We start from the raw sequence: 22,245 nt of genomic DNA on the forward strand, positions 1-22,245 counted from the left end.
AAGATTATAAGGGTGTTCAGTGCAGAACCTCTCAACCAAAGCTTAGGGCCTCTGGGAAGCTTCCGTGAGTTACCCTGGGGACCATCTTGGCAGGAGCTGAAGGTAGAATGGTAGACAAGAGCTTATCTTGAAAAGATTAATGGGTATGGCTCTTGCTAAATTAACTGTGATCCCCATTTAAACTCACAGAAGACAGGCAAAAGGTTTGAGAAAGCTGTTTCAGCCAGAGTGCTGGCAGATTAGTCTGTAAGGGGCAGAGTGCAAAATGAAAGAAGACTGTCAGAGCCCTAAAACTTTGCTGGCAAGAAGGCTGCTAAAATTACTTGTCTGCAAACACATGGATCTTTCATGACGAAAGGATGACCCAGAGAACAGAAGTCCAGAAGGCAGAGCCAAGAGACATGGAATATTCCCATGTCTTAAAACCGAATTAGAAAACACCAGCATTTTTCCAGCTGGATTTCAGAATCACCATGGACCAGTGATTCCTTCATCCCTCCCCAGCTACCTCTTACTCAACAGCAATGTCTCAAGCTTTACCCACCATTGTGTATTGCATATGGTTTTCCAGACCAGAGGAACATCTAAAGAAATCTGTTCTACACCTAAATTCGACTTAGATGAGATTCTGGACTGTGAGCATGAGGGGCTCTTGAGAGAGGTGAATGTATTTTGCATGCACAAGGGACATGAGTCCTGAGGGACAGAGGACATGCTGTGGTGGCAGATACTAAGGTGACTCCCATAACCCCCACCTCTGGCATTCACGCTCTTGAATAATCCCTTTCCCTGGGTGTAAGCAGAACCTGTGGCTTGCTTGTGAAGGTGGTAGTATATATGTGATTCATGTATTGACCGTATTATGTAAGATCATAACTTATCGCGCCGGGGTCTCCCTCTCTCTTGCCACCCTTGAAGAAGTAGGCTGCCATGTTGCAAGCTGCCTCATGCAGGGGGTCAGCTGTGAGAAGCTAAGAGCCCCTCCAATCAACACTCACCAGAAAGCTGAGGTCTTGTGTCCAGCAGCCTGTGTGGAACTGAATGCTGCCATGCAAGCTTGGAAGCAGTACCATCCACACAGCTGAGGCCCAGGTGAGAACCCAGTGCTGGCTGACACTGGCTGAGGACCAGTTAGGTTGTGCCAGCTCCTGACGTGCAGAAACTGGGGGACAGTGGGTTGTATTTGCAGCTGCTGGATTTGTAGGAATTTGTCACAAAGCAATTGGGAGTCACACAGCCTCTGATACCCCAGCAATCCGCACCTCCCCATCTCCCTGCCTTCACTTCCTGCTGCACTGCCCTGACTCCCCCTGCTTTAGCCATGCTGGCCCTCTGCTGTTCTCCAAAGTCATCAGTACTGCATCTGCCTCCTAGCCTTTGCTCTCACTGGCTTCTCCTCCTGGAGAGCCCTTCCTGCATGTAAATGCTTGGCTCACTCCCTTGCCTCCTTCCGATTTTTACTTAAAAATCTCAAAGAAGACTTTCCTGGCTGCCTGCAACCCATGTCCATCCCCATCCCCAACACTCCATCTTTTTCTTCCTTCTTCCTTTCCCCCCCCCCCCAACGGGTTCTTGCTCTGTCACCCAGCCTGGAGTCCAGTGACACGATCTCAGCTCACTGCAACCTCTGCCTCTCCAGGTCAAGCGATCCTTTCTCCTCAGCCTCCCTGATATCTGGGACTACAGGCACACACCACCATACCCAGCTAGTTTTTGTATTTTTTAAAATAGAGATGGGGTTTCACCATGTTACCCAGACTGGTCTTGAACTCCTGGGCTCAAGCAATCCTCCTACCTCAACCTTCCAGGCTTTCTTTGCCTCCAATGTGTTTGCCTGTTTTATTTACTGCTGCATCCACAGGTCATAGGAGGTGCTTACTAAGCACTAACAGAGAAAATGAGTGTGCATGAGGGTTCATGGGTCAGGGATGGTTATGATGATGAACAGGAAGAGACTGGGAGGCTGGAAACCATTTTCTGGCTGGCGGACCTCTGAAGTCAGAACTCTAACACACTTTTCCTTGAAACATCCTTTATGATAGAAAATGTAGTCATGCAGGTGGGGAATAGACTGTGAGCCTATTCCTATGTTCTCTAAAACACCGATGACTGTGGATATACATCTGGTTGCTTTAGGTGTGTGCAGTGACCTGCACAATGCCACACGTAGTAACTGGTCAGTAGTAACAGAAGTGCCTCTCCTTTCCCCATCTTTATACACAAGAATGGCCAGATACAGAGCAGTCGAACTTGACCAAAGTCACCCTTGTCATTTCATTCCAGACCTATGAGCCGGAAAGGGAGCTCTCCTGATGGTAGTCCCCAGTTGGAGAAAGTGACTTGCTACACAAGCATCCCTAGGGGCAGCCAGCATTCTCGGGAATGGAAAGGGAGACAAGAGCTGTGGGTTCAAAGCCAGCTCCACTGGGAAGTGCAGACAGCCGCAGGACAGACCTTCTCCACCCTGAGGAGGAGCCACCATGGTCACCCTGGCTGAATGTGGGTGGAATTTGGATCAGATGGGATGATGAGGAAGCTGCCACTTGCTAGATGCCAGAGGCTCCTGGCTGGCACACGGAAGGGCAGGTGTGGTCTCTGGTCCCAGGGGAGGAAGGTCTTTTGGGCGTTGGCCAGGCAAAGAGGAGACGGAGAACCACAGTGGCCCCACCACTGTGGGGCCTTCCTGCCTCTGGCTCTCCTGTGCGCTCCTCCTCTCCCTTCCCTCCCTCTTCTTGCCTGAATTCCTCTTCCGGCACTGCCCTTCCTTGTTTCTGTCTCCCTCTCTCCTGTTTGTCTTTATCTCCCTGGGTTTATTTTATTTTAAGTTCTAGGATACATGTGCAGGTTTGTTACACAGGTAAACATGTGCCATGGTGGTTTGCTACACCTGTCGACCCGTCACCTAGGTGGTAAGCCCTGCATGCATTAGCTATCTGTCCTGATGCTGTCCCTTCCCTCACTCACCCTAAACAGGCCCTGGTCATGCTCCCCTCCCTGTGTCCATGTGTTCTCATTGTTCAGCTCCCACTTATAAGTGAGAACATGCGGTGTTTGGTTTTCTGTTCCTGTGTTATTTTGCTGAGAATAATGGTTTCCAGCTCGATCCATGTCCCTTCCAAAGGCCATGATCTCATTCCTTTTTATGGTTGCATAGTATTCCATGGTGTATATGTGCCACATTCTCTTTGTCCAGTCTATCATTGATGGACATTTGGGTTGGTTCCATATCTTTGCTATTGTGAATAGTGCTGCAATAAACATACATGTGCATATGTCTGTATAAAAGAATGATTTCCATTCCTTCGGGTATATACCAGTAATGAGATTCTGAGTCAAATGGTATTTCTGGTTCTGGACCCTTGAGGAATTGCCACACTGTCTTCCATAATGGTTGAACTAATTTACATTCCCACCAACAGTGTAAAAGCGTTCCTATTTCTCTGCAGCCTCCCCAGCATCTGTGTTTTTTACTTTTTAATAATTGCTAGTCTGACTGGCGTAAGTGGTATCTGATTGTGGTTTTGATTTGCATTTCTCTAATGATAGTCATGTTGAGCTTTTTTTTTATATGTTTGTTGGCCTAATAAATGTCTTCTTTTAAGAAGTGTCTGTTCATGTCTTTGCCCACTTTTTGATGGGGTTGGGTTTTTTTCTTGTAAATTTGTTTAAGTTCCTTGTAAATTCTGGATATTAGACTTTTGTCAGATGAGTAGATTACGTAAATTTTCTCCCATTCTGTAGGTTGCCTGTTCACTCTGATGACAGTTTCTTTTGCTGTGCAGAAGCTCTTTAGTTTAATTAGATACCATTTGTCAATTTTAGCTTTTGTTGCAGTTGCTTTTGGCAACTTTATCATAAAATCTTTGCCCATGCCTATGTCCTGAATGGTATTGCCTAGATTTTCTTCTAGGGTTTTATGGTTTGGGGTTTTACACTTAAGTCTTTAATCCATCTTGAGTAGATTTTTGTATAAGGTATAAGGAAGCCCCTCTTGAGTCAGATGGGACAGGAGGCAGAGTGAGCCATCTTGAGGCGATTGTAACAATCCTAGGGAGAGATCAGATCACTAGAGCTGGAACAGGTCAATGAGCTGGAAAAGAGCTTTGAATGTAGTTTTCCCCAGTTAATTCTTCTGGAGTTGGAAAGTATGAAGAGCTATGTCAGTGTCGAGATCCCTGGCAGTTTGGGTACGATGTCTCCTCTGGAGTGAATCTTATTGTGACCCTCTGGGTGTCTGGAGGGCCCTGGCAGCATCCCTTACTGTGGCCTGGCATCTTGCTGGTATTCCCATTGAGGACTGCTGGGGAGAATGTGGCTGGCTCAGGACACAGCCATCATCATCATGGCAGTCCCCACGCCTTGCAACCTAAGTGCCTGTGCGATTGGTGATGGGAAAGGAACAGAACATCATTTTCATAGACAAGGAGCAACACACTGTTTTATTCCTTGAAGAGGAGCTGGACCTCCTCCCTGTTTGGCCGTCACCCTCAACCATGTGTCCAGGCCTGGCTGATGGGAGGGGACAAAAAAAACTGTGGGCCTTCTGAGCAGCTGGCTCTGGTTTTGGACCCCAGCTGTGCTACTTAGTAGCTGTGTGATCTTGGGGGAGCCACTTCACTTCTCTGAGCTTCATTTTTCTCCTGTGCGAGATAGAGATAGCAATTCTCTGGTAACTCAACTCTACCCTCATCTTTTAGCGAATCTTACCTAAATTCATGGCTTCCATTTTTAAAAAATTTTTAATTAAGATCAAATTTACTTGCAATGAAATTCATACGTTTTAAGGTGTAGTTTTGCGAGTTTTGACAAATGTGTACAGTTGTGTAACCACATCACAATCAAGACGCAGAGCAGCTCCGTCACTATCCAAAATTCACACCCTCCCCACACCTCCTTATGGTCAGCCACTCCCATCTCTGCCCCAGGCAACCTCAAGTCTGATTCCATCACCAAGGATTAGCTTTCAGTATTCCAGAGTGTCGTATAAATTGCATCATACATATGTACTCTTTTATATCTGACTTCTTTCACTTGTCATGTTGTTACATGGATTTGTAGTTGGTTTCTGTTGAAGAGCTGTATTCCATTGTATAGATGGACCACCATTTGTCATCTATTCACAATCCGTGAACATAGGGTTGTTTCTATTTGAGGATTATAATGACTAGAGCTACAATGAGCATTACTTTGCAGATCTTTCAGTAGACAAATGATATTGTTTCTATTGGGTAAATAGGAATGCAATGGTTGAGTTTTATAGTACGTATATATTGAATTTTTGAAGAAACTGCCTGTTTTCCAAAGCAATTGTGCAATTTTCTATGTCCCCCATAATATATGAGAGTTCTGGTTGTTCTGCATCCTGGGAACATTTAGTGTTGTCAGTCTTTTAACATTTTAGTCGTTCTAGTGTGAAATGGTATCTCACTGTGGTTTTAATTTGCATTTTTCTAATGGCTAATGATGTTGAGTACTTACGCGCTTATTGGTCATTTGGATAATCTATTTTGTGAAGTGCCTGTTCAAGCCTTTTGTGTGTCTGCAGTTTTTGCTAGCGAGTTTATTTCTTCTTATTTAAACCTCACTTCTGGGCTCTGAACAAATATACCAATGGAATTCTTCCTACTGCTGCTTTAGGTTTCTAAGGAACCTCAACTGAACATAAAGGTAAACTTGTAATCTTCCCTCTCACTCTTCCTCTCATGTTCTCAGACCTTGGCCTCTACCACTGACACATTCTCTAGCAGATGACCTCACCATCCATAGAGTGGCACAGACCAAAAACCTAGGCGGCACTCCGGATGCCTCTTCTCCTGTTTCCCTACTCCCATCCAATCCATCGCTTTTCCTCCTACCTATCTCTTGAACTCATTCAGTTCCTCCATCTTCACCACAGCCTAAGCCACCATCATCTCTCACTTGCGTTACTGCATTACTGCAATAGCCTCCTTTCTTCCTTCCTTCCTTCTTTCCTTTCTTTTTTTTTTTTTTAATTTTTCTTAATTTTTTTCTTTTTGAGATGAAGTCTCACTCCGTCACCCAGGCTGGAGTGCAGTGGTGCCATCTCCGCTCACTGCAACCTCTCCAGCCTCAGCTTCCCAAGCAGCTGGGATTATAGGTGCTCACCACCACAACCTGCTAATTTTTGTATTTTTAGTAGAGACAGGGTTTCACCATGTTGGCTAGGCTGGTCTCAAACTCCTGGCCTCAAGTAATCCACCCATCTCAGCCTCCCAAAGTGCTGGGATTAGAATCTGTTTCATTTGTCATGTGTCCTGGGTACCTAACCCAAGCGCCAGCTACATAACATATGAGGCCCAGTGCAAAAGGAAAACGCAGTGTTTCTGTTCAAAAAGCGGGAAAAAGCGTCATTGAAGGTGCTCAAATATACAGCGTTTCCCTTCCTTCTGTATTCTCTCTCACTTGACTGGTCAAGGTATTTTTATTTGCTATTTAATGTCATGCTAAATTAAAAAACAAATTTAAATTATCATGAATTTTCACCATTTGTTTTTATACTGTAGGATGCAAGTTATAAATGAAAATATGAGCATGGACTTCATATGTAGAATCAACACAATTATACAATTCACATTCCATAGCTCATACGTGTGTACGTATTTCATTCTTACCAGAACGGTGGCGGTGCTGCACAAAACCAGCTCAACTGTTTCTCACTTCCTGACACCCGCACACTCCAGCAACACTCTCTACCTCTGGGTCATGGACGCTAAGGAAGGACTGAAAGGAGAGGAGCTATAGGCTGCTCTCTCTTCCCCTTTCTTTGTTCGATGCAAGTACTAACCAGTCCCCGCCCTGCTTAGCTTCTGAGATGAGATCGGGCACCCTCAGGGTACTGAGACCATTGTGTCCTTCCCTGTCCTTTTATGTTATCGCAACGCAGGGGTCGGTTAGCACAGAGAAGTAACTCCAATAAGAGAGGATACAACAGGGTTCCTCAGTCATTTGTGTCTCTTCAAATGTCATTGCCTTCTTTCTGTGTACAAGCACATTCTGGCTTCCGTGGAAACTGAGGCCACTCCAGTCTGTCGGTGCCCTGCTCACTCGGTCACCGACTAACAACCCTAACTCCACTGGCAGCATGGCTCCCCAGGGCTGTGGAGAAGATCACATGAATGGGGCGGCAGCAAGTGGCGGCCACGCACATCATACGCAGCTCCTCTGCTCCTGGGCATGCTCCCTTGTCCTGTAAGACTTTGCTAACAAAACAGAAGCGTAAAGATATCATTATTAATGTGACAGCAGAGTGTTAAAGCAAATATGGGGCACTTCTGAGTGCAAGACACCGTGCAACTAACTTCTCAGGACTCAGACGGTGGCCCCGCCTAATGTATGGCCACATAGTAGATGTTAATCAATATGTGTTAAGTAAATGAATGAAGGATTGTCACCTGATAGAAGATAAGCAGTTCTTCTGGTTTTGATACAAACTAAAGGCCTCCCTCTTCCATCACCTTGGAGATCCCACATAAATGTCAGAGGGTCGCCAGTGCCTGTGATTGCCTCTCTTTCTGGAAAGGAGAGAGACACTTGCTCTCATGTGTCAGAGCAAGAGTGAGAACGAGGGTATGAGCGGGTGGAGAAGCTGACAAGGCCTATCTGTGAATTAATCACTGCACTTTCCACATACTGCAGGTAACACCTGTAGCCTGTGCTCTTAAGACATGGTCCAAGTGTGAACTAAGCTTCATAGCTCACCGCATTCCTCCACCTCCATCTCCACTCCAAAAGAGGGCTCGAGTTGCTACGTCGTTAGCAGAATACCTCTAGGACCCATCCTAGAGGGGTCTGGGAGCAGACAGTGCAGCTTAACCAAGGTCAGAGCCACAGGTTGCTGGATCTTCTCAAATTCCTCATGTACTCCCTTGATTTTCAGCCCACAGTTCAGCATGTGCAGAAAGATCTCCGAGAATCACAAAGCCCAAGATCCAGGAGACCTGTGTCTGAAATCTGGCTTTGTGTGAGCCTAGGCAAGTGATGTCCTCTCTCTGGGTCTCACTATTTGCCCCATTAAATGAAAAAATGAACCAGTTAAGTGGCCTAAAAGCAACGTTTCCCAGGAGCACCAATGTCTCAGGAACTGCGCTGGTTGGGACAGGGTTGATTTTCCCCACAGGGTTGATTCTCCCCAGCTTCAGTCAGCAGTAAAAATAATAATAGGAAACACTTACAGGGCACCCACTGCCCCAGGTGCCACCATAAATGCTTCGCATACATTCACTCATGCAGTAGTCACAATATTCCTATGAGATGGGTTTCAACTTTACGCCCATCATCAGATGAGAAACTGAAGTGTTGCATGTCTAAGTAACTACTCAGGGCCACACAGCTAGTAAATGACAAGGTCAGGAGTCCAGCCTTTGTAGTGTGGCTCTAGGGTATGTCTGCTAAACTACACTATTCTCATTGTTTTACCTCCCTCCCTCCCCACCAACCCATCCATTCACCCATCCATTCATCCAACCATCCACTCAGGCATCCGTCCATCTGCCCATCCACCTATTCATCCATCTCAAGTTTCATGTAAGTGTTTATTTAATAAAGGAATTCTTCTGAAGAATTATAAAATCAAAATAAAAATTTGAAAACTACTGACTATTGCTATTTAGACAGCAAAAGTCCCCAGGGGTGGGGCTCTGTGACTCTCCTCACTTCCTGGGTCATTCTTAGAGACATTTCTGTGGGTGTTGGGGGGAAGAGTGGGTAGCAATCAGAAGAAGAGAAGATTTTAAAACAATTTGTCAAATGTGACAACTCTGTGTGTAGCCAGAGTGATGTAAGAAAGCTTGGGTGGTTTTGATTTGCATATCTCTAATGACCAATGATGATGAGCTTTTTCTCATATGTTTGTTGACTGCATAAATGTCTTCTTTTGAAAAGTGTCTGCATAGGGAGGGGAACATCATACACCAGGGCCTGTCAGCGGGTGGGAAGGTTAGGGGAGGGATAGCAGGGGGTAGGGGAATTGGGGAGGGATAGCATTAGGAGAAATGCCTAATGTAGATGATGGGGAGATGGATGCAACAAGCCACCATGGCACGTGTATACCTGTATAACAAACCTGCACGTTCTGCACATGTACCCCAGAACTTAAAGTATAATAAAAATAAATTAATTAATGAAGTAATTTTTTGAAAAAGAAAGAAAGCAAGCTTGGATGGCTTGGAATATGGCTTCCTTCTTGCTTCCCTCCTTCTTGTCTCCCTCCTCTCCCCCAAGGAAGGCAGAACTAGAAGGGGTTTGAAGGATTAACTTGTCTAATGAGACTTCAGAGAGCTGGACTCAGGCCAGTGGGTGAAAGACAAAGGAAGGTTGATCACAGCTCAACCTAAGGAAAATCTTTCTAGCCATCTTGTCATCCTAAAATTGAATAATCATCTGGTGATGCAGAGAGTTGTTGTCCTGGGAAATTTTGGGCAGAGACTGCTGATCAGGGATGGTGTGGTGGGTGCCTGATGGGGTGGAAGGGCATCTTAGAGTGGGTGAGCTCCGCAGTCAGTTCTTCCTCCCAGATCATGTGATTCCATCTCCACCTGGCTTCACTGTGGGACTTTCAAGGCCCAGGGAAAGGCAGAGCATGGTCCCAGATCACAAGGAGTGGGCGCAGCGAGGACAGGTTAGAGCAGTAGCCAGGATTCTCTGACGTATACCTCCAGCTACTCAATTCCCTGACGTCATGCCATCCTCAAAGCCAGCATTGAAGAAGGAGGAGACCAGGCTCAGTGGCTCATATCTATAATCCCAGCACTTTTGGAGGCCAAGGCAGGAGGGTCACTTGAGCCCAGAAGTTCAAGACCAGACTGGGCAACACAGGGAGACCCTGTCTCTGTAAAAAATACAATAATTATCTGGGCATGTTGGCACATGTATGTGATCCCAGCAACTTGGAAGGCTGAAGTAGCATCACTTGAGCCCAGGAGGTCAAGGTTGCAATGAACTGTGATCATGCCACTGCACTTCAGCCTGGGTGACAGAGCAAGTCTGTGTCTCAAAAAAAAAAGGAGGAAGATTCTTTCTGTGCCTTTCTCACAGCAGGGCTTGCTGGATTGTTTAACATGTCTGTCATGGAATCCTCTAACCTTCTCCAAATTCAAGGCAGGTGATTTGCTGGGGCCGTGGAGGTGGGGCTCTAAAGGGGGAGAGATTTCCCACCTGTAGCTGAGCCCAAAATTTAGATCTGGGCTCACTCCCCAAACAATTTGTCTACCACTTTCCTGTTCACGTAGAATTTACAGGTGTAAGCTCAGGGTATACCAACACAGACCATGTTCACAGATGAGGATGGGGAAGCTCAGAGAGAGAAAAAACTCACCCCGGGTACCATGACCAGAGGGGCAAACTCAATCTTCTGGCTCCAGGAAAACTTTCACCGCCGCTACTGAACACTAAAACCTAATAAGCATGTACTCTGTGCCAGACATTATGCTCCCACAACAACTCCATTCTACCCATTGTACAGGGGAGGAAACTGAGTCTCAGAGAAGTTAAATAACTTCCCCAAGACCACAGCACTGGGAAGAGGCAGAATGAGGGTTCAAGCCCATGCCTGCCTTTTCCAGAATGCATATTCTTTTCCACAATTTTATTCCACTCCTAAATCCAGAGAAGCTCCAAAAAATTAGTGTCCTGGGAAAAGGAGTGAGGGCCTGGGCGCTCCAGATGGCTCAGTGCCTGGCAGGACTGGCTGCACCCATCAGGCAGGCATCAGAGGAGAGTGGGGTTTTTCTAGCTCAGAATGCAACTGTGACTATAGCAGGGACCCAGAGATGCCCTCCCATTCCTAAGCTGTATGCTGCATCCCCTCAATTGACTGTTGCTATGTGAAATGCAAAGACAATCGTGCCTCAGGCTGAATTTAAGAGAACCCTTGGCTGAGAAAATGCAGGGCAACCTGGTCTGAGTGGGGTTTCTGGCTCTGCTATATACTAGCTTTGAGCAAGCCACTTGATTTCTGTGTGCCTCTGTTCCCGTTGCATACTTGGCATCACATCATCAAGCATTTATTTTCAGGGTCATTGCTAACTCCCTGCCCCAGGCACTCTCTCCACATCGGATGTCCTCATGTGTGGTGCAGAGAAATAGAGGCAGGGGCTTAAAGTAGGAAACATAGGTTTCAGCCCCAGTTGTGCCTCCATTGGCCATGTCACTTCAAGCAAGTCACCTGCTATATCTGAGCATCGCTGGCCATATCTGAGAAACAGGAATAATAACTGTGCACATCTTGTGTATCACTGACTGCAAATCAAATGAAAAGAGTATGCACTAACATGCATTGTTTATCTTTACGGTAACCTATGATGTGGATTCAGTTATTGTCCCCATTCCATGGTTGAGGAAACCAAGATTCAGATAAATTGAGAACCATAAAGTAATATACGAATGCTGGCTGGCTTAGATTATCATCCCTATTTCGATATACTAATAAAGCAAACACCTATGAAAACAGTTCCAAAAGGTCACAAGGAAAGACTGTATTTGCTTTATTTCCCTGCAGGATAATGACCTGATTGATCTCAAGTCCAGCCACAGAACACATAAGAAGTATACGTGAGCCAGAAGCAATAACCGCACAGGTGTGCCTGAGTGGTTACAGCAAGGTTAGCTGCTGTTCTGCCCAGAGGCAGAGGGCTAGACGAAATGGCCCTGCACACCCTCTCTAGTCACCCAGGATTCATCAGAATGTCTGGGCAGGAGCAGATGTCCCTTCCCCAACCCCCTGCCCATCTAGAGTGCTGTCCAGCCTGAGCTGGGTGGGAAACCAGGCCTTTTGTGCTTAAGTAGGAGAAAGTCCCCCTGGGGTAATGCAGCTCCTTTGCAGGGAGGCTGTGTCTTCCACCCTTGTCAGGTGGTCGAGGGAGAGGAAAGCACTGAATTAGTACATGGGACAGAAAAACCAAATGCCTTGCCATTCCTGCAGGTGATCTTTGAACATTAAAGCCTGCATCAATAGCCCTTCTGTTCCCATCAAGTTAGTCTGAAATTATGATCTTAAAAAGTACATGTCAGAGCTAAAAAAGGAAATCTAGAGATGGACTCGTTCTATAATCTCAATTTTGAAACATTTTATTGTTGATTATACACATATGTGGAAAAAGTTATGTAATATATATAACATATGTACATGTAATATAGACATATATACAAACACATACACAGAATTCAATCAAATATCTTACACTACCACGTAAAAAGTGAGCCCTCCAAGCCACAGGGGAAAAGTGCCCTTTTCTAGGGCTGTTGTCTGTCCCAACCACTAAACGTAGTTGCTTGTCATTCTCTCTCATCCCTCCCCACCACTTCCTTACTTTTTCATGAATCGCGTATTCTTTGAACGCCCATTGTGCTCAAGGCCTCAGACAGTACAGATTGGAGTGTGGGGTAAGTGCTTTAATTCTTTCCCTCAAGGATTTTACAGTCTTGGAGGGGATCACAACTACACCAATAACTACACAACAAAGACAGTGGTAAAGATCAAAGAAGGATATAGGTGAGGCGCTATGAGAATCACAGGACAGAAAATGGAAGCGACCATTGGCATCGTGGCATTGATGCAGAGCCTTGATGGGACAGGACTTGGGCAGGCAGGGGTTCAGGATGAGGAAACCACTTTACACAGAGTGGAGAGCAAGAGAAAGACAGCTGTGGTGCGGGAGGAGGAAATGGCCTGGCTGGAGCCTAATATTCATTAGGACAGTGGTGGGACAGGATGTGGCAAGAGAGGCTGGGTGCAGAGGACCAGAAGGCAGACCCAGCATGGGCCCAGCAAAGCAAACCTGCATGGTGTGGCTCAGGGGGGAAGAACCCCACACTCGCTTCTGGCCTGGCCTTCTGGGGATCCCCACTTCTCTCACTGCAGAGATGAGTCCAGCATCAGGGTGTGAAGACTGGAGTTCCAGCTGCAGTAGCCCTGCTTACCAGCTGTCCTTCCTCAGGGAAGTTATGACTCCCCTGGGCCTCAGATTTTGTGTCCTAAGAGGGGGATAATAACCCTTTTCTTGCCTTGCTCAGAGGTGGGTGTGAGGATTAAATGGTCATGAACATGAAGATGTCTCTGAACTCGAACGTGTGGCACAAATGCAACGTGTTACTTTTATTGCCTTCTAGCCCCAGGAGTTCTCCACATTTCAGGTGCACCAGAGTCACCTGAAAAATCAAGTGTTTTGGCTTTTGGCTGTGAAAAACTGTCTGGAAGCCAAAAGTTGAAACTGCACTTGCCCACTTGCCCTTCTATCAATGCCAAGAAAATGGCTCCACTCAATCTACATATGTACTTAAAAACCAACGTTTGATGAGCAGCACAGGACCATGATTTCAGAGAAAAGACAAAAACACCAGGAGAGCCCCTCGATCGACTTGGCCCTCTGCCTGCAGAAACTTCCAAGATGGCAGTGCAGGAAAGGGGAGCAAAGCACAGCGTGATGGTCTCTCTGAGTTGAGGACACAGTGAGTGGAGTTTGGGGAGGCTGAGGTGGCTGGAATTCAGAGTGCAGAGTGCCAGCAAGTTATGTAGAGAAAGGCCTCCAGAAATCAGGCCGGGCCCTCCTTGAATCCATGGCTGACCACTAAGCTGCACATGTATATGGAGACATTCCACGAGACTGATCAAACGAGGACTGGAGGCTGCAAGCTGGACAATGGGCAGGGCTCACACAAGGCTTCTGACCAGCCAGAGTGAAGAGACCTCCATGGCATTCAAACAGATGACAGATGATCACACCTTATAGTAGGAATAAACTCGCCCTGGAGTAGCAAATGCTCTAGATTTGCCCCACACAAGCTTCAGCACAGGTCTTGAAAGGATCAAGCTGATCCCAAGAACAAAGTCCAACACTTTCTCTTTCTTTCTTTCTTTTTCTTTTCTTTCTTTTTTCTTTTCTTTCCCTTTCTTTCTTTTTCTCTCTCTCTCTCTCTTTCTTTTTCTTTGTTTCTTCTTTTTCTTTTTTTTCAGGATCTCGTTCTGTCACCAAGGCTAGAGTACAATGGTGCAATCATAGTTCACTGTAGACTTTACCTCCCAGGCTCAAGGCATTCTCTCACCTCAGCCTCCCAAAGGTGTGAGCTACCCAGCACAGCCAGGGACATTCTTCTTAAGTATTAGAAGAAATAAAACTCAACCTAGAATTCAATATCTGTGAAAAAGAAACCAACAATTCAGGAGAAATAAATATTTTTTCAGACAAAAATAAATGATAAAATTTGTCACCAACAGACCTGACTATAAAAAATGTTAAAGTTCTTCAGGTGGAAGGAAAAATGATGCCAAATGGAAACTTGGATCCTCAAAGAAATGAAAGTGACAGAAATGGGATTGATGTGGGTAAATATAAGAGATCTTTTTCCAATTTTAAAATTTCTTGAAAATATATTTGGCTCTAATAAAAAAATGAAAGCAATGCATTGTTGAACTCATATTTAGAAGTAAATCTGTGACAATAACAGCATAGAGGAGAAGGGGATGGAAATAAACTGTGGGAAGGTTTTTACATTATATGTGAAATATTATGTATTATTTGAAAGTGGACAGTGAGAGGCCAGGCGCGGTGGCTCACGCCTGTAATCCCAGCATTTTGGGAGGCCGAGGTCGGTGGATCACAAGGTCAAGAGATCGAGACCATCCTGGTCAACATGGTGAAACCCTGTCTCTACTAAAAATACAAAAACTAGCTGGGCATGGTGGCACACGCCTGTAGTCCCAGCTACTCAGGAGGCTGAGGCAGGAGAATTGCTTGAACCCAGGAGGCAGAGGTTGTGGTGAGCCGAGATCGCACCATTGCACTCCAGCCTGGGTAACAAAAGTGAAACTCTGTCTCAAAAAAAAAAGAAAGAAAGTGGACAGTGAGAAGTTAATAACAAATACTATAAACCCTAGAGCACAGCTAAATAAATAAACAAACAGGTAGTGTCAATAAGTCAATCGTGAAGATGAAATGGAATGCCAAAAAATACTCAATCTGAAAGAAGTCAGGGCCAGACACAGGGGCTCACATCTGTAATCTCAACACTTCGGAAGCCAAGGCAGGAGAATTGCTTGAGCCCAGGAGTTTGAGACCATCCTGGACAATATAGGGGGAGACCCCATCCCTACAAAAAAAATTAAAAATTAGCTGGGCATGGTGGCATGCAGCTGTAGTCTCAGCTACTTGGGAGGCTGAGGTGGGATGATCACTTAAGCCTGGGAGATCAAGGCTGCAGTGAGTCATGATCATGCCACTGTACTCCATCCTGGGCAACAGAGTGAGATTGTCTCAAAAAAAAAATTTTTTTTTAATTAAAAAAAAGGAAGTCCAGGCGTGGTGGCTCACGCCTGTAATCCCAGCACTTTGGGAGGCTCAGGTGGGTGGATCATGAGGTCAAGAGATCGAGACCATCCTGGTCATCATTAGTGAGATTAACCAAGGAAAAAAAGGAGAAGATCCAAATAAGCTCAGTTAGAAATGAAACAAGAGATATTACAGCTAATGACATAGAAATACAAAAGATCACTCAAAGCTACTATGAACACCTTTACAAGCATAAACTAGAAAACCTAGAGGAGAAAGATAAATTCCTGGAAACATACAAACTTACAAACATACAAACTAGATTAAACCAGAAAGAAGCAGAAACCCTGAACAGACTAATAACAAGCAGTGAAATTGAAACTGTAATTTAAAAATTGCCAACAAAAGAAAGTCCAGGACCAGATGAATTCACAACTAAATTATATCAGACATTCAAAGAAGAATTCTCACCAATTCTACTGAAACTATTCCAAAAGACAGAGAATGAGGAAATCCTCCTTAAATCATTCCATGAAGCCAGTATCACCTTAATAGCCAAACCAGGAAAGAACTTAACAAAAAAAGAAAACTATCAGACCAATGTCGCTGATGAACATAGATACAAAAATCCTCAACAAAATACTAGCTAACCAAATCCAACAGCACATGAAAAAGACGATCCACCATGATCAAGTGGGTTTCATACCAGGGATAGAGGGATGGTTTAACATCCATAAGTCAATAAATGACACCACATAAACAGAATTAAAAACAAAAATCACATTATCATCTCAATAGATACCGAAAAACCATTGGACAAGATCCAGCATCCCTTTATGATTAAAGCCCTCAGCAAAATCGACATAGAAAAAACATGCCTTAAGATAATAAAAGCTATCCATAGACAAACCCACAACCAACATTATACTGAAGGGGGAAAACTGAAAGCATTCCCCCTGAGAAATGGAACAACAGAAGTGCCCCCTTTCACCACTTCTATTCAACATAGTCCTGGAGGTCCCGGCCAGAGCAAACAAACAAGAGAAAGAAAGAAAGGGCATCTAACTAGGTAATGAGGAAGTGAAACTGCTGCTCTTTGCCGATGATATGATTGTACACCTGGAACACCCTAAGCACTCCTCCAAAAAGCTCCCGGATCTGATAAATGAATTCAGTAGTTTCAGAATACAAAATCGATGTACACAAATCAGTAGCACTGCTATACACCAACAGCAACCAAGCTGAGGATTGAAACAATAACACAATCTCTTTTACAATAAGTGCAAAAAGTAAAATGAAATACTTAGAAATATACCTAACCGAGGAGGTGAAAATATGTACAAGGAAAACTACAAAACGATGCTGAAAGAAATCATAGATGACACAAACAAATGAAAACACACTCCATGCTCACGGATGGATAGAATCGATATTATGAAAGTGACCCTACTGCCAAAAGCAATCTACAAATTCAATGCAATTCCCATCAAACTACCATTATCCGTCTTCATAAAACTCAAAAAAAATCCCTTAAATTCATATGGAACCAAAGAGCCCACATAGCCAAACGAAGACTAAGCAAAAAGAACAAATCTGGAGGCATCACATTACCTGATTTCAAACTAAACTACCAAGCTATAGTCACAAAAACAGCAAGGTACTGGTATAAAAATAGGCACAGGGACCAATGGAACAGAATAGAGAACCCAGAAATAAAGCCAAATACTTACATCCAACTGATCTTTGACAAAGCAAACAAAAATATAAAGTGGGGAAAGGACACTCTGTTCAACAAATGGTGCTGGGATAATTGGCTAGCCACATGTAGAAGAATGAATCTGCATCCTCGTCTCTCACCTTATACAAAAATCAATTCAAGGTGAATCAAATACTTAAATCTAAGTCCTGAAATCATAAAAATTCTAACAGATAACATCGGAAAAACTCTTCTCTAGACATTAGGCAAAGAGTTTATGACCAAGAACCTAAAAGCAAATGCAACAAAGATAAACAGATGGACTTAATTAAACTAAAAAGCTTGGGCACAGTAAAAGAAATAATCAGCAGAGAAAGTTCGCTATGAAGATAAATGGAAGAAAAGCAAAGTAAAAACACATCACAAATACAGATAAACCAATGTATTTGCAGAGCACAGCTTCCTTCTCATAAGGTTATTCAAGTCTGGCACCACTTGGTGAGGGGTGGCGCAGCTCACTGGGCTCATGATACCCATAAATATGCCTACCCTGGGAGAATGGAAAGTTGGCAGAGTGCCTGACGGACATGCGTGTGAAGAGCAGAACAGCACAACAAACATGCAAAGAGCACCCATAACCCTGCCTCCTTCTCATCCCATTCCAATACAAGAGGAAAGGACAAGTCATTCTCATTTCCTTTGCCGGGCATGGTGGTATGCATCTGTAATCTCACCTACTCAAGAAGTTGAGACTAGAGGATTGCTTGATCCCAGGAGGTCAAGTATGCAGTAAGCCATGATCCTGCCAGTGAACTCCAGCCCAGCCTGGATGACAGAGTAAGACCCTGTCTCAAAAAAAAAAAAAAAGAAAGAAAGAAAGAAAGAAAAAGAGAGAGAGAAAGAAAAAGAAAAAAGAAAGAAAGAAAAGAAAAGAAAAAGGGTCATTTCCCTGTCAAATTAATTTAAACCAAGTGTTATTTTTCCATTGCTTAACTTTTTCCCTGCTGCCTGATATATCTTTCTCATCTCTGGCCCCCTGTTCTGCCTACCTGTTGAAATATTTCCCCTTCTTCACGGCCCAACTTGAATAACACCTCTATCAGAACTCATCAGATCAAAACAGTCAAATGAAACCTCTCCCTCCCCTGAACTCTATGGCACTTGGCTTGAAGAGCTCTTACAGAAATCTTGACTTGTGTTTTGCCAGTTCATGTGCATGTCGTATCTACTCTACGAGATTGGAATCAACTTGATTATAGAAATGATAACTTATTATCTATGCTAAATGTGGCCTGCATAGATTCTGGTACATTACTTTGCACCTAGTGGGTGTTTTACATATGATTATTGTAAACATGAATGAATGATTCCATCGATGCTGATTAATGTCTCTGAGCCTTTGTTCATGTTGCCCTCCCTTTCTGAGAAACCCTTGCCACACCTAGGGTCACTTCCTCCAAGAATCCTTCCTGGATCTCTAAGCTGCTGGCTCCTATAGCACTCTGGGCAAACCTCTACCTGATCACTCACCACCACCACCATACGTCAAAGTTAATTATGACCAATTTCACCCACTTATTTATAAGCATTAAGAAGCCCAAGATTCTATTCTAATCATCTTTCTCTTACCACCATCTAGCGCAGCGTTTGGTAACAGCGGGCATTTTCTAACTATTTGTCAAATAGAATGATCTGTTCAGAAGTTTCTGGAAGCATTAGCCCTTGCCACAGAGGACCTGGTTTATTTAGCTTGTGTTTGTATCAGGAACTGCCAAAACTGTCTTGAGGTCTCACTCCCAGGGAAAACCCAGCATGAACAGCCTTCCCACCCCAAGTTTCTTCATTGCTGAAAGAAGGAGCAGGGTCAGATACTCTTCAGGGTCCCTTAGAGCCCCGGAATCTTTGTGTGCCAGGGAATTCCCCCGCAGAATAGACTGCTGCGAGCAAAAGCGGCGAGTGTGGCCTCTCCTCCGCAGGTATCTAGATGGACCCTAGGCCCTGGAAGAGCTGGACCTGGGAAAAGAATTCGCGCCCCTTCAGGGCCCCACGCCTTCCTCTCCTCCAGCTCATTTCTCTTTATTTGTCCCACCTCCCCTTTTTCTGCTTCCTCTCCGCCAGCCTCTCCCCTTCTCTTCCTTCCTTTTCTGCTTCTCTTCTGCAGGTCCCACCGCACCTTCCCAGGATCGCTTCTTTCCCTTCGCCTACTTCCCGTTCTGGCCAGTCAGATTCACCGTCCTTCTCGGGTCGCCTGCGTTTCCTGCTTCCCACCCACGCCCGGCCACAGGCTCCCTTTCTCTGGCCTCCTCCCTTTCCTCTCTGCCCTGCAGGCAGCAGAGCCTCCTATGACGCTAAGAGGCAGAGAGGTGGGGAGATGAGGGGTTCGGGAGGCCGGGAGGTAGCGGGTGGGGCCCTGCGCCGCGGCCCCGCCCAGCGATGCGTGTGTGAAGGTCGGGGTGGCGGTGACGCGGCGCCGGCGGCGGCAGGGAGGCTGGGCCAGTGGGCGAGGGAGGCGAGCCGACCACTGGGCTGTTGGGCTCCCGCGCCCTCGCGTTCCCCGCCGCCAGCCCAGGCGCAGGCAGGGCGCAGGCGGCGGCGGGCGGCATGGAGAGCCTGCTGGAGAACCCGGTGCGCGCTGTGCTCTACCTGAAGGAGCTCACAGCCATCGTGCAGAACCAGCAGAGCCTCATCCACACCCAGCGAGAGCGCATCGACGAGCTGGAGCGGCGGCTGGACGAGCTGAGCGCTGAGAACCGCAGCCTGTGGGAGCACCAGCAGCTGCTGCAAGCCCAGCCTCCGCCCGGGCTCATCCCTCCGTCATCGGCCCAGCCGCCGGCTGCTCCAGCCACCGCTCCCGCCGCCGCCGCCAGGGCCCAAGAACCTCTCCAAGACCAGGGACAGCGCTCAGCCGCCGCGCCGCAGTCCGCGCCCGAGCAGCAGCCGCTTCAGCACCACGGACAGCTCCTGGAGCAGCCGCCGCGGGGCCCTGGCAGCAGGGCTCACACACCCCAGTCGCCCCACAAGCATCTGGGGACACAGGGAGCCGTGACTGACAAGGAGAAGGAACGTCCCCCGAGTTGCTGCGCTGCTGCCGGAGCCCTCCTTCAGCACAAATCCCCCTCCACCCTCGGCAAGGGCGTCCTGAGCAGGAGACCTGAGTGAGCGGGGAAGAGGGAGATGGGCACTGTTGTGGTGGGAGCAAGGGAAGCAAGTGGGTGTGAAGGAGAGACAGGGACATTGGGTGCGTGGGAGTCTAAAAGACCGGGGTGACGTGGCCTGAAGGGGCCAGAAGTGTGTCAAGGAGATCTGGGGAAAATGAGGGAACGATACCCATGCCTGAGACGGTTTTGAGGAATGTTGGAGCAAAAAGGAGTAACCAAAGTATCAGTAAGGGCAAAGGAGGAAAGAAGTGGGTTTTAAGCGATTGGGAATAATAGTAATTGACAGCATTTACAGGGGGTTAGACTGGGATGAAGTTCGAGTGAAGATTCAACTGTAGAAGAGAACCATTGAAGGTATCTTTTTAAGTGAGAAAAAATTTGGAAGGAAGTTTGGGTAGTAAAAGTATTTGAATGGAGACTGAGATGAAGGCTTGGAAAGAGGCATGTGAAGAACTTTAAGAAAGCTGAGGCCCAGGAAGAGTAGGACTGGGATAGAGGGAAAATCAGGAGACTGAGGGCAAACCTGAAAGGCAGGAGTGACGTGGGAAAGCACGGGAGCTGGAGGCAGATGAAGAGAAGATGCGGCTCTTCACCTGGTGAAGTGGGAGTCATAGCCAGGAAAGGCTCATTTGGGAAAGGATTCTCTGCTCTGAATTCCCATAGAGCTGAAAAAGGCACAAGGGACCATCCTATCAAACCGATGGAGGACTCAGGCATGGCTCGAGGACTCAGTCTGGTTACAGATTTTTCCTCCAACTCAAGGAGGGTTCTTCCTACAGGGTGTTTGGTCATTGCTGAAAGGGGAACAATGACATGGGGGACAGTAGGCAGATGGAGTTGATATTCGGATGCTATGCCTGTTTAAATCTCCCCATTAAGGCCAGCAACTGCAAACCTTATTTCCCCTGGTTATTTGGTGACCACCGAAATCTTGTCTTGGGTCCTAAGAGAAATGTTAATCTCTCAGCACCTAGAACCTCAAGCTCTTTCTTCACTCATGAGGTCCATAAACTAGGAATATGGGAAGAAGACATGAAAGCATTTGGGATATTCTCTTTTCTGTACTGGGAAGGCTGTGGCCATGTCAGCTTCTTTTCTCTGATTAGACAAGTGATGGAGAACTAAATAAGAACAGCTCAAGGGAAATTGTACCTGGTCAGCACCTGACCTTGAAAATAGTGATGCTAAAGGGGATAAGGAGGAAGAAAGTAGAGCTGGGAGTCTCATCTTCATCCAGTTGCACATGTGCTTTGAGTCTGAGAGATCCTTGTGAAGATTTGCTGTATTCCTTCAAAACTCACTTTGTTTTCCCATCTGTTGTAGAGTTAGAGAAGTTGGGTTAGGGCAGGGTAGTTCACAGGGTACATGGATCAGAACCAAGAGGTCTACCATGATCTGGCTTGGCTGACTTAAAACCCTTGATTCAAACCCCAATAAGATAGAGTTTTCTACCTCAACTCCCTCAATAGCCCATTTGGACTTCCCTCAGTCTCGCATTTTTATTTTTGGTTTTTCCTTATCTGGCATAAAAAGCAGAAAGTCATTTTCCCTCAATGCCCAAGGTTCACCAAAAGGCAACACTGTTCCAAGATACTAAGTGGTCTCTTCCCCAGGTAGGGGGGAAGAATTTTTCCAGTCCCTTTCCCTGAGGGCAGCCACAGCTACCTGGTCATTATGATTTCTCTCCTCATGACTTTTGGTGTTTCCCTTCTCTCCTACTGCATCTCCACTTTCTTTGCATCTCTCCAGGGGACTGTGTGGCAAAAAGTTGAGGAAAGATCATTTTTCTTAGACAAAGACATTGCTGTGGCCTTCAGAGTGATCTACAGTGCCTAAACCCTTTCACTCAGTTGGTCCTGCTAGGAATCCTGAGATTTAGGAATTATCTGGGTTCCTGTCCAGCCTCACATGTCAATTCCAGAGAGGAATTGTGACATCCTCATCCTTTCTTCTCACCTATCCCGCTTTTGCCTCTCAAAGGAATAGAACAAAAATAAGAAATAATTATCATGGTGGGGGAGAGTGGAAGTTATTGGAATCCTTCACTTAGAAAGTTGGCCCTGGCACTTAACAGTAGTGCCTTCCTTTCTCCAGAGCCTCCAGCTTTTTC

General features: G+C 45.9%; 1 protein-coding gene and 1 long non-coding RNA gene across 13 annotated transcripts in view; one reads left to right on the forward strand and one right to left on the reverse strand.

The window, feature by feature from the left end:
- Positions 1 to 12,075: 12,075 nt before the first annotated feature.
- On the reverse strand, positions 12,076 to 19,391 carry LOC141585195 (uncharacterized). Its single transcript, XR_012518608.1, has 3 exons — positions 19,067 to 19,391; positions 17,712 to 17,822; positions 12,076 to 14,150 (listed from the first exon to the last, which is right to left on the reverse strand). It is a non-coding gene; the product is annotated as an uncharacterized LOC141585195 (long non-coding RNA).
- Positions 19,392 to 19,395: 4 nt separating this feature from the next.
- The window catches only part of IQSEC3 (IQ motif and Sec7 domain ArfGEF 3), a 110,360-nt gene continuing 107,510 nt past the window's right edge, over positions 19,396 to 22,245 (forward strand). For 10 of the 12 annotated variants that reach the window (XR_005577201.2, XR_012518607.1, XR_005577202.2 and 7 more), the window contains exon 1: positions 19,398 to 20,132. Coding sequence is in view for 9 of the 12 variants with exons in the window: in XM_039461760.2 (XP_039317694.1) it covers positions 19,579 to 20,132 (554 nt within the window). In the remaining 3 variants the exon portion in view is untranslated. Of the gene's footprint in view, positions 20,133 to 22,245 lie in introns of all 12 variants that reach the window. The other 2 variants (XM_074403305.1, XM_039461758.2) reach the window with 2 other exon arrangements.

This window comes from Saimiri boliviensis, chromosome 7 (assembly GCF_048565385.1).
Source record: "Saimiri boliviensis isolate mSaiBol1 chromosome 7, mSaiBol1.pri, whole genome shotgun sequence".
Taxonomy (NCBI): Eukaryota; Metazoa; Chordata; class Mammalia; order Primates; family Cebidae; genus Saimiri; species Saimiri boliviensis.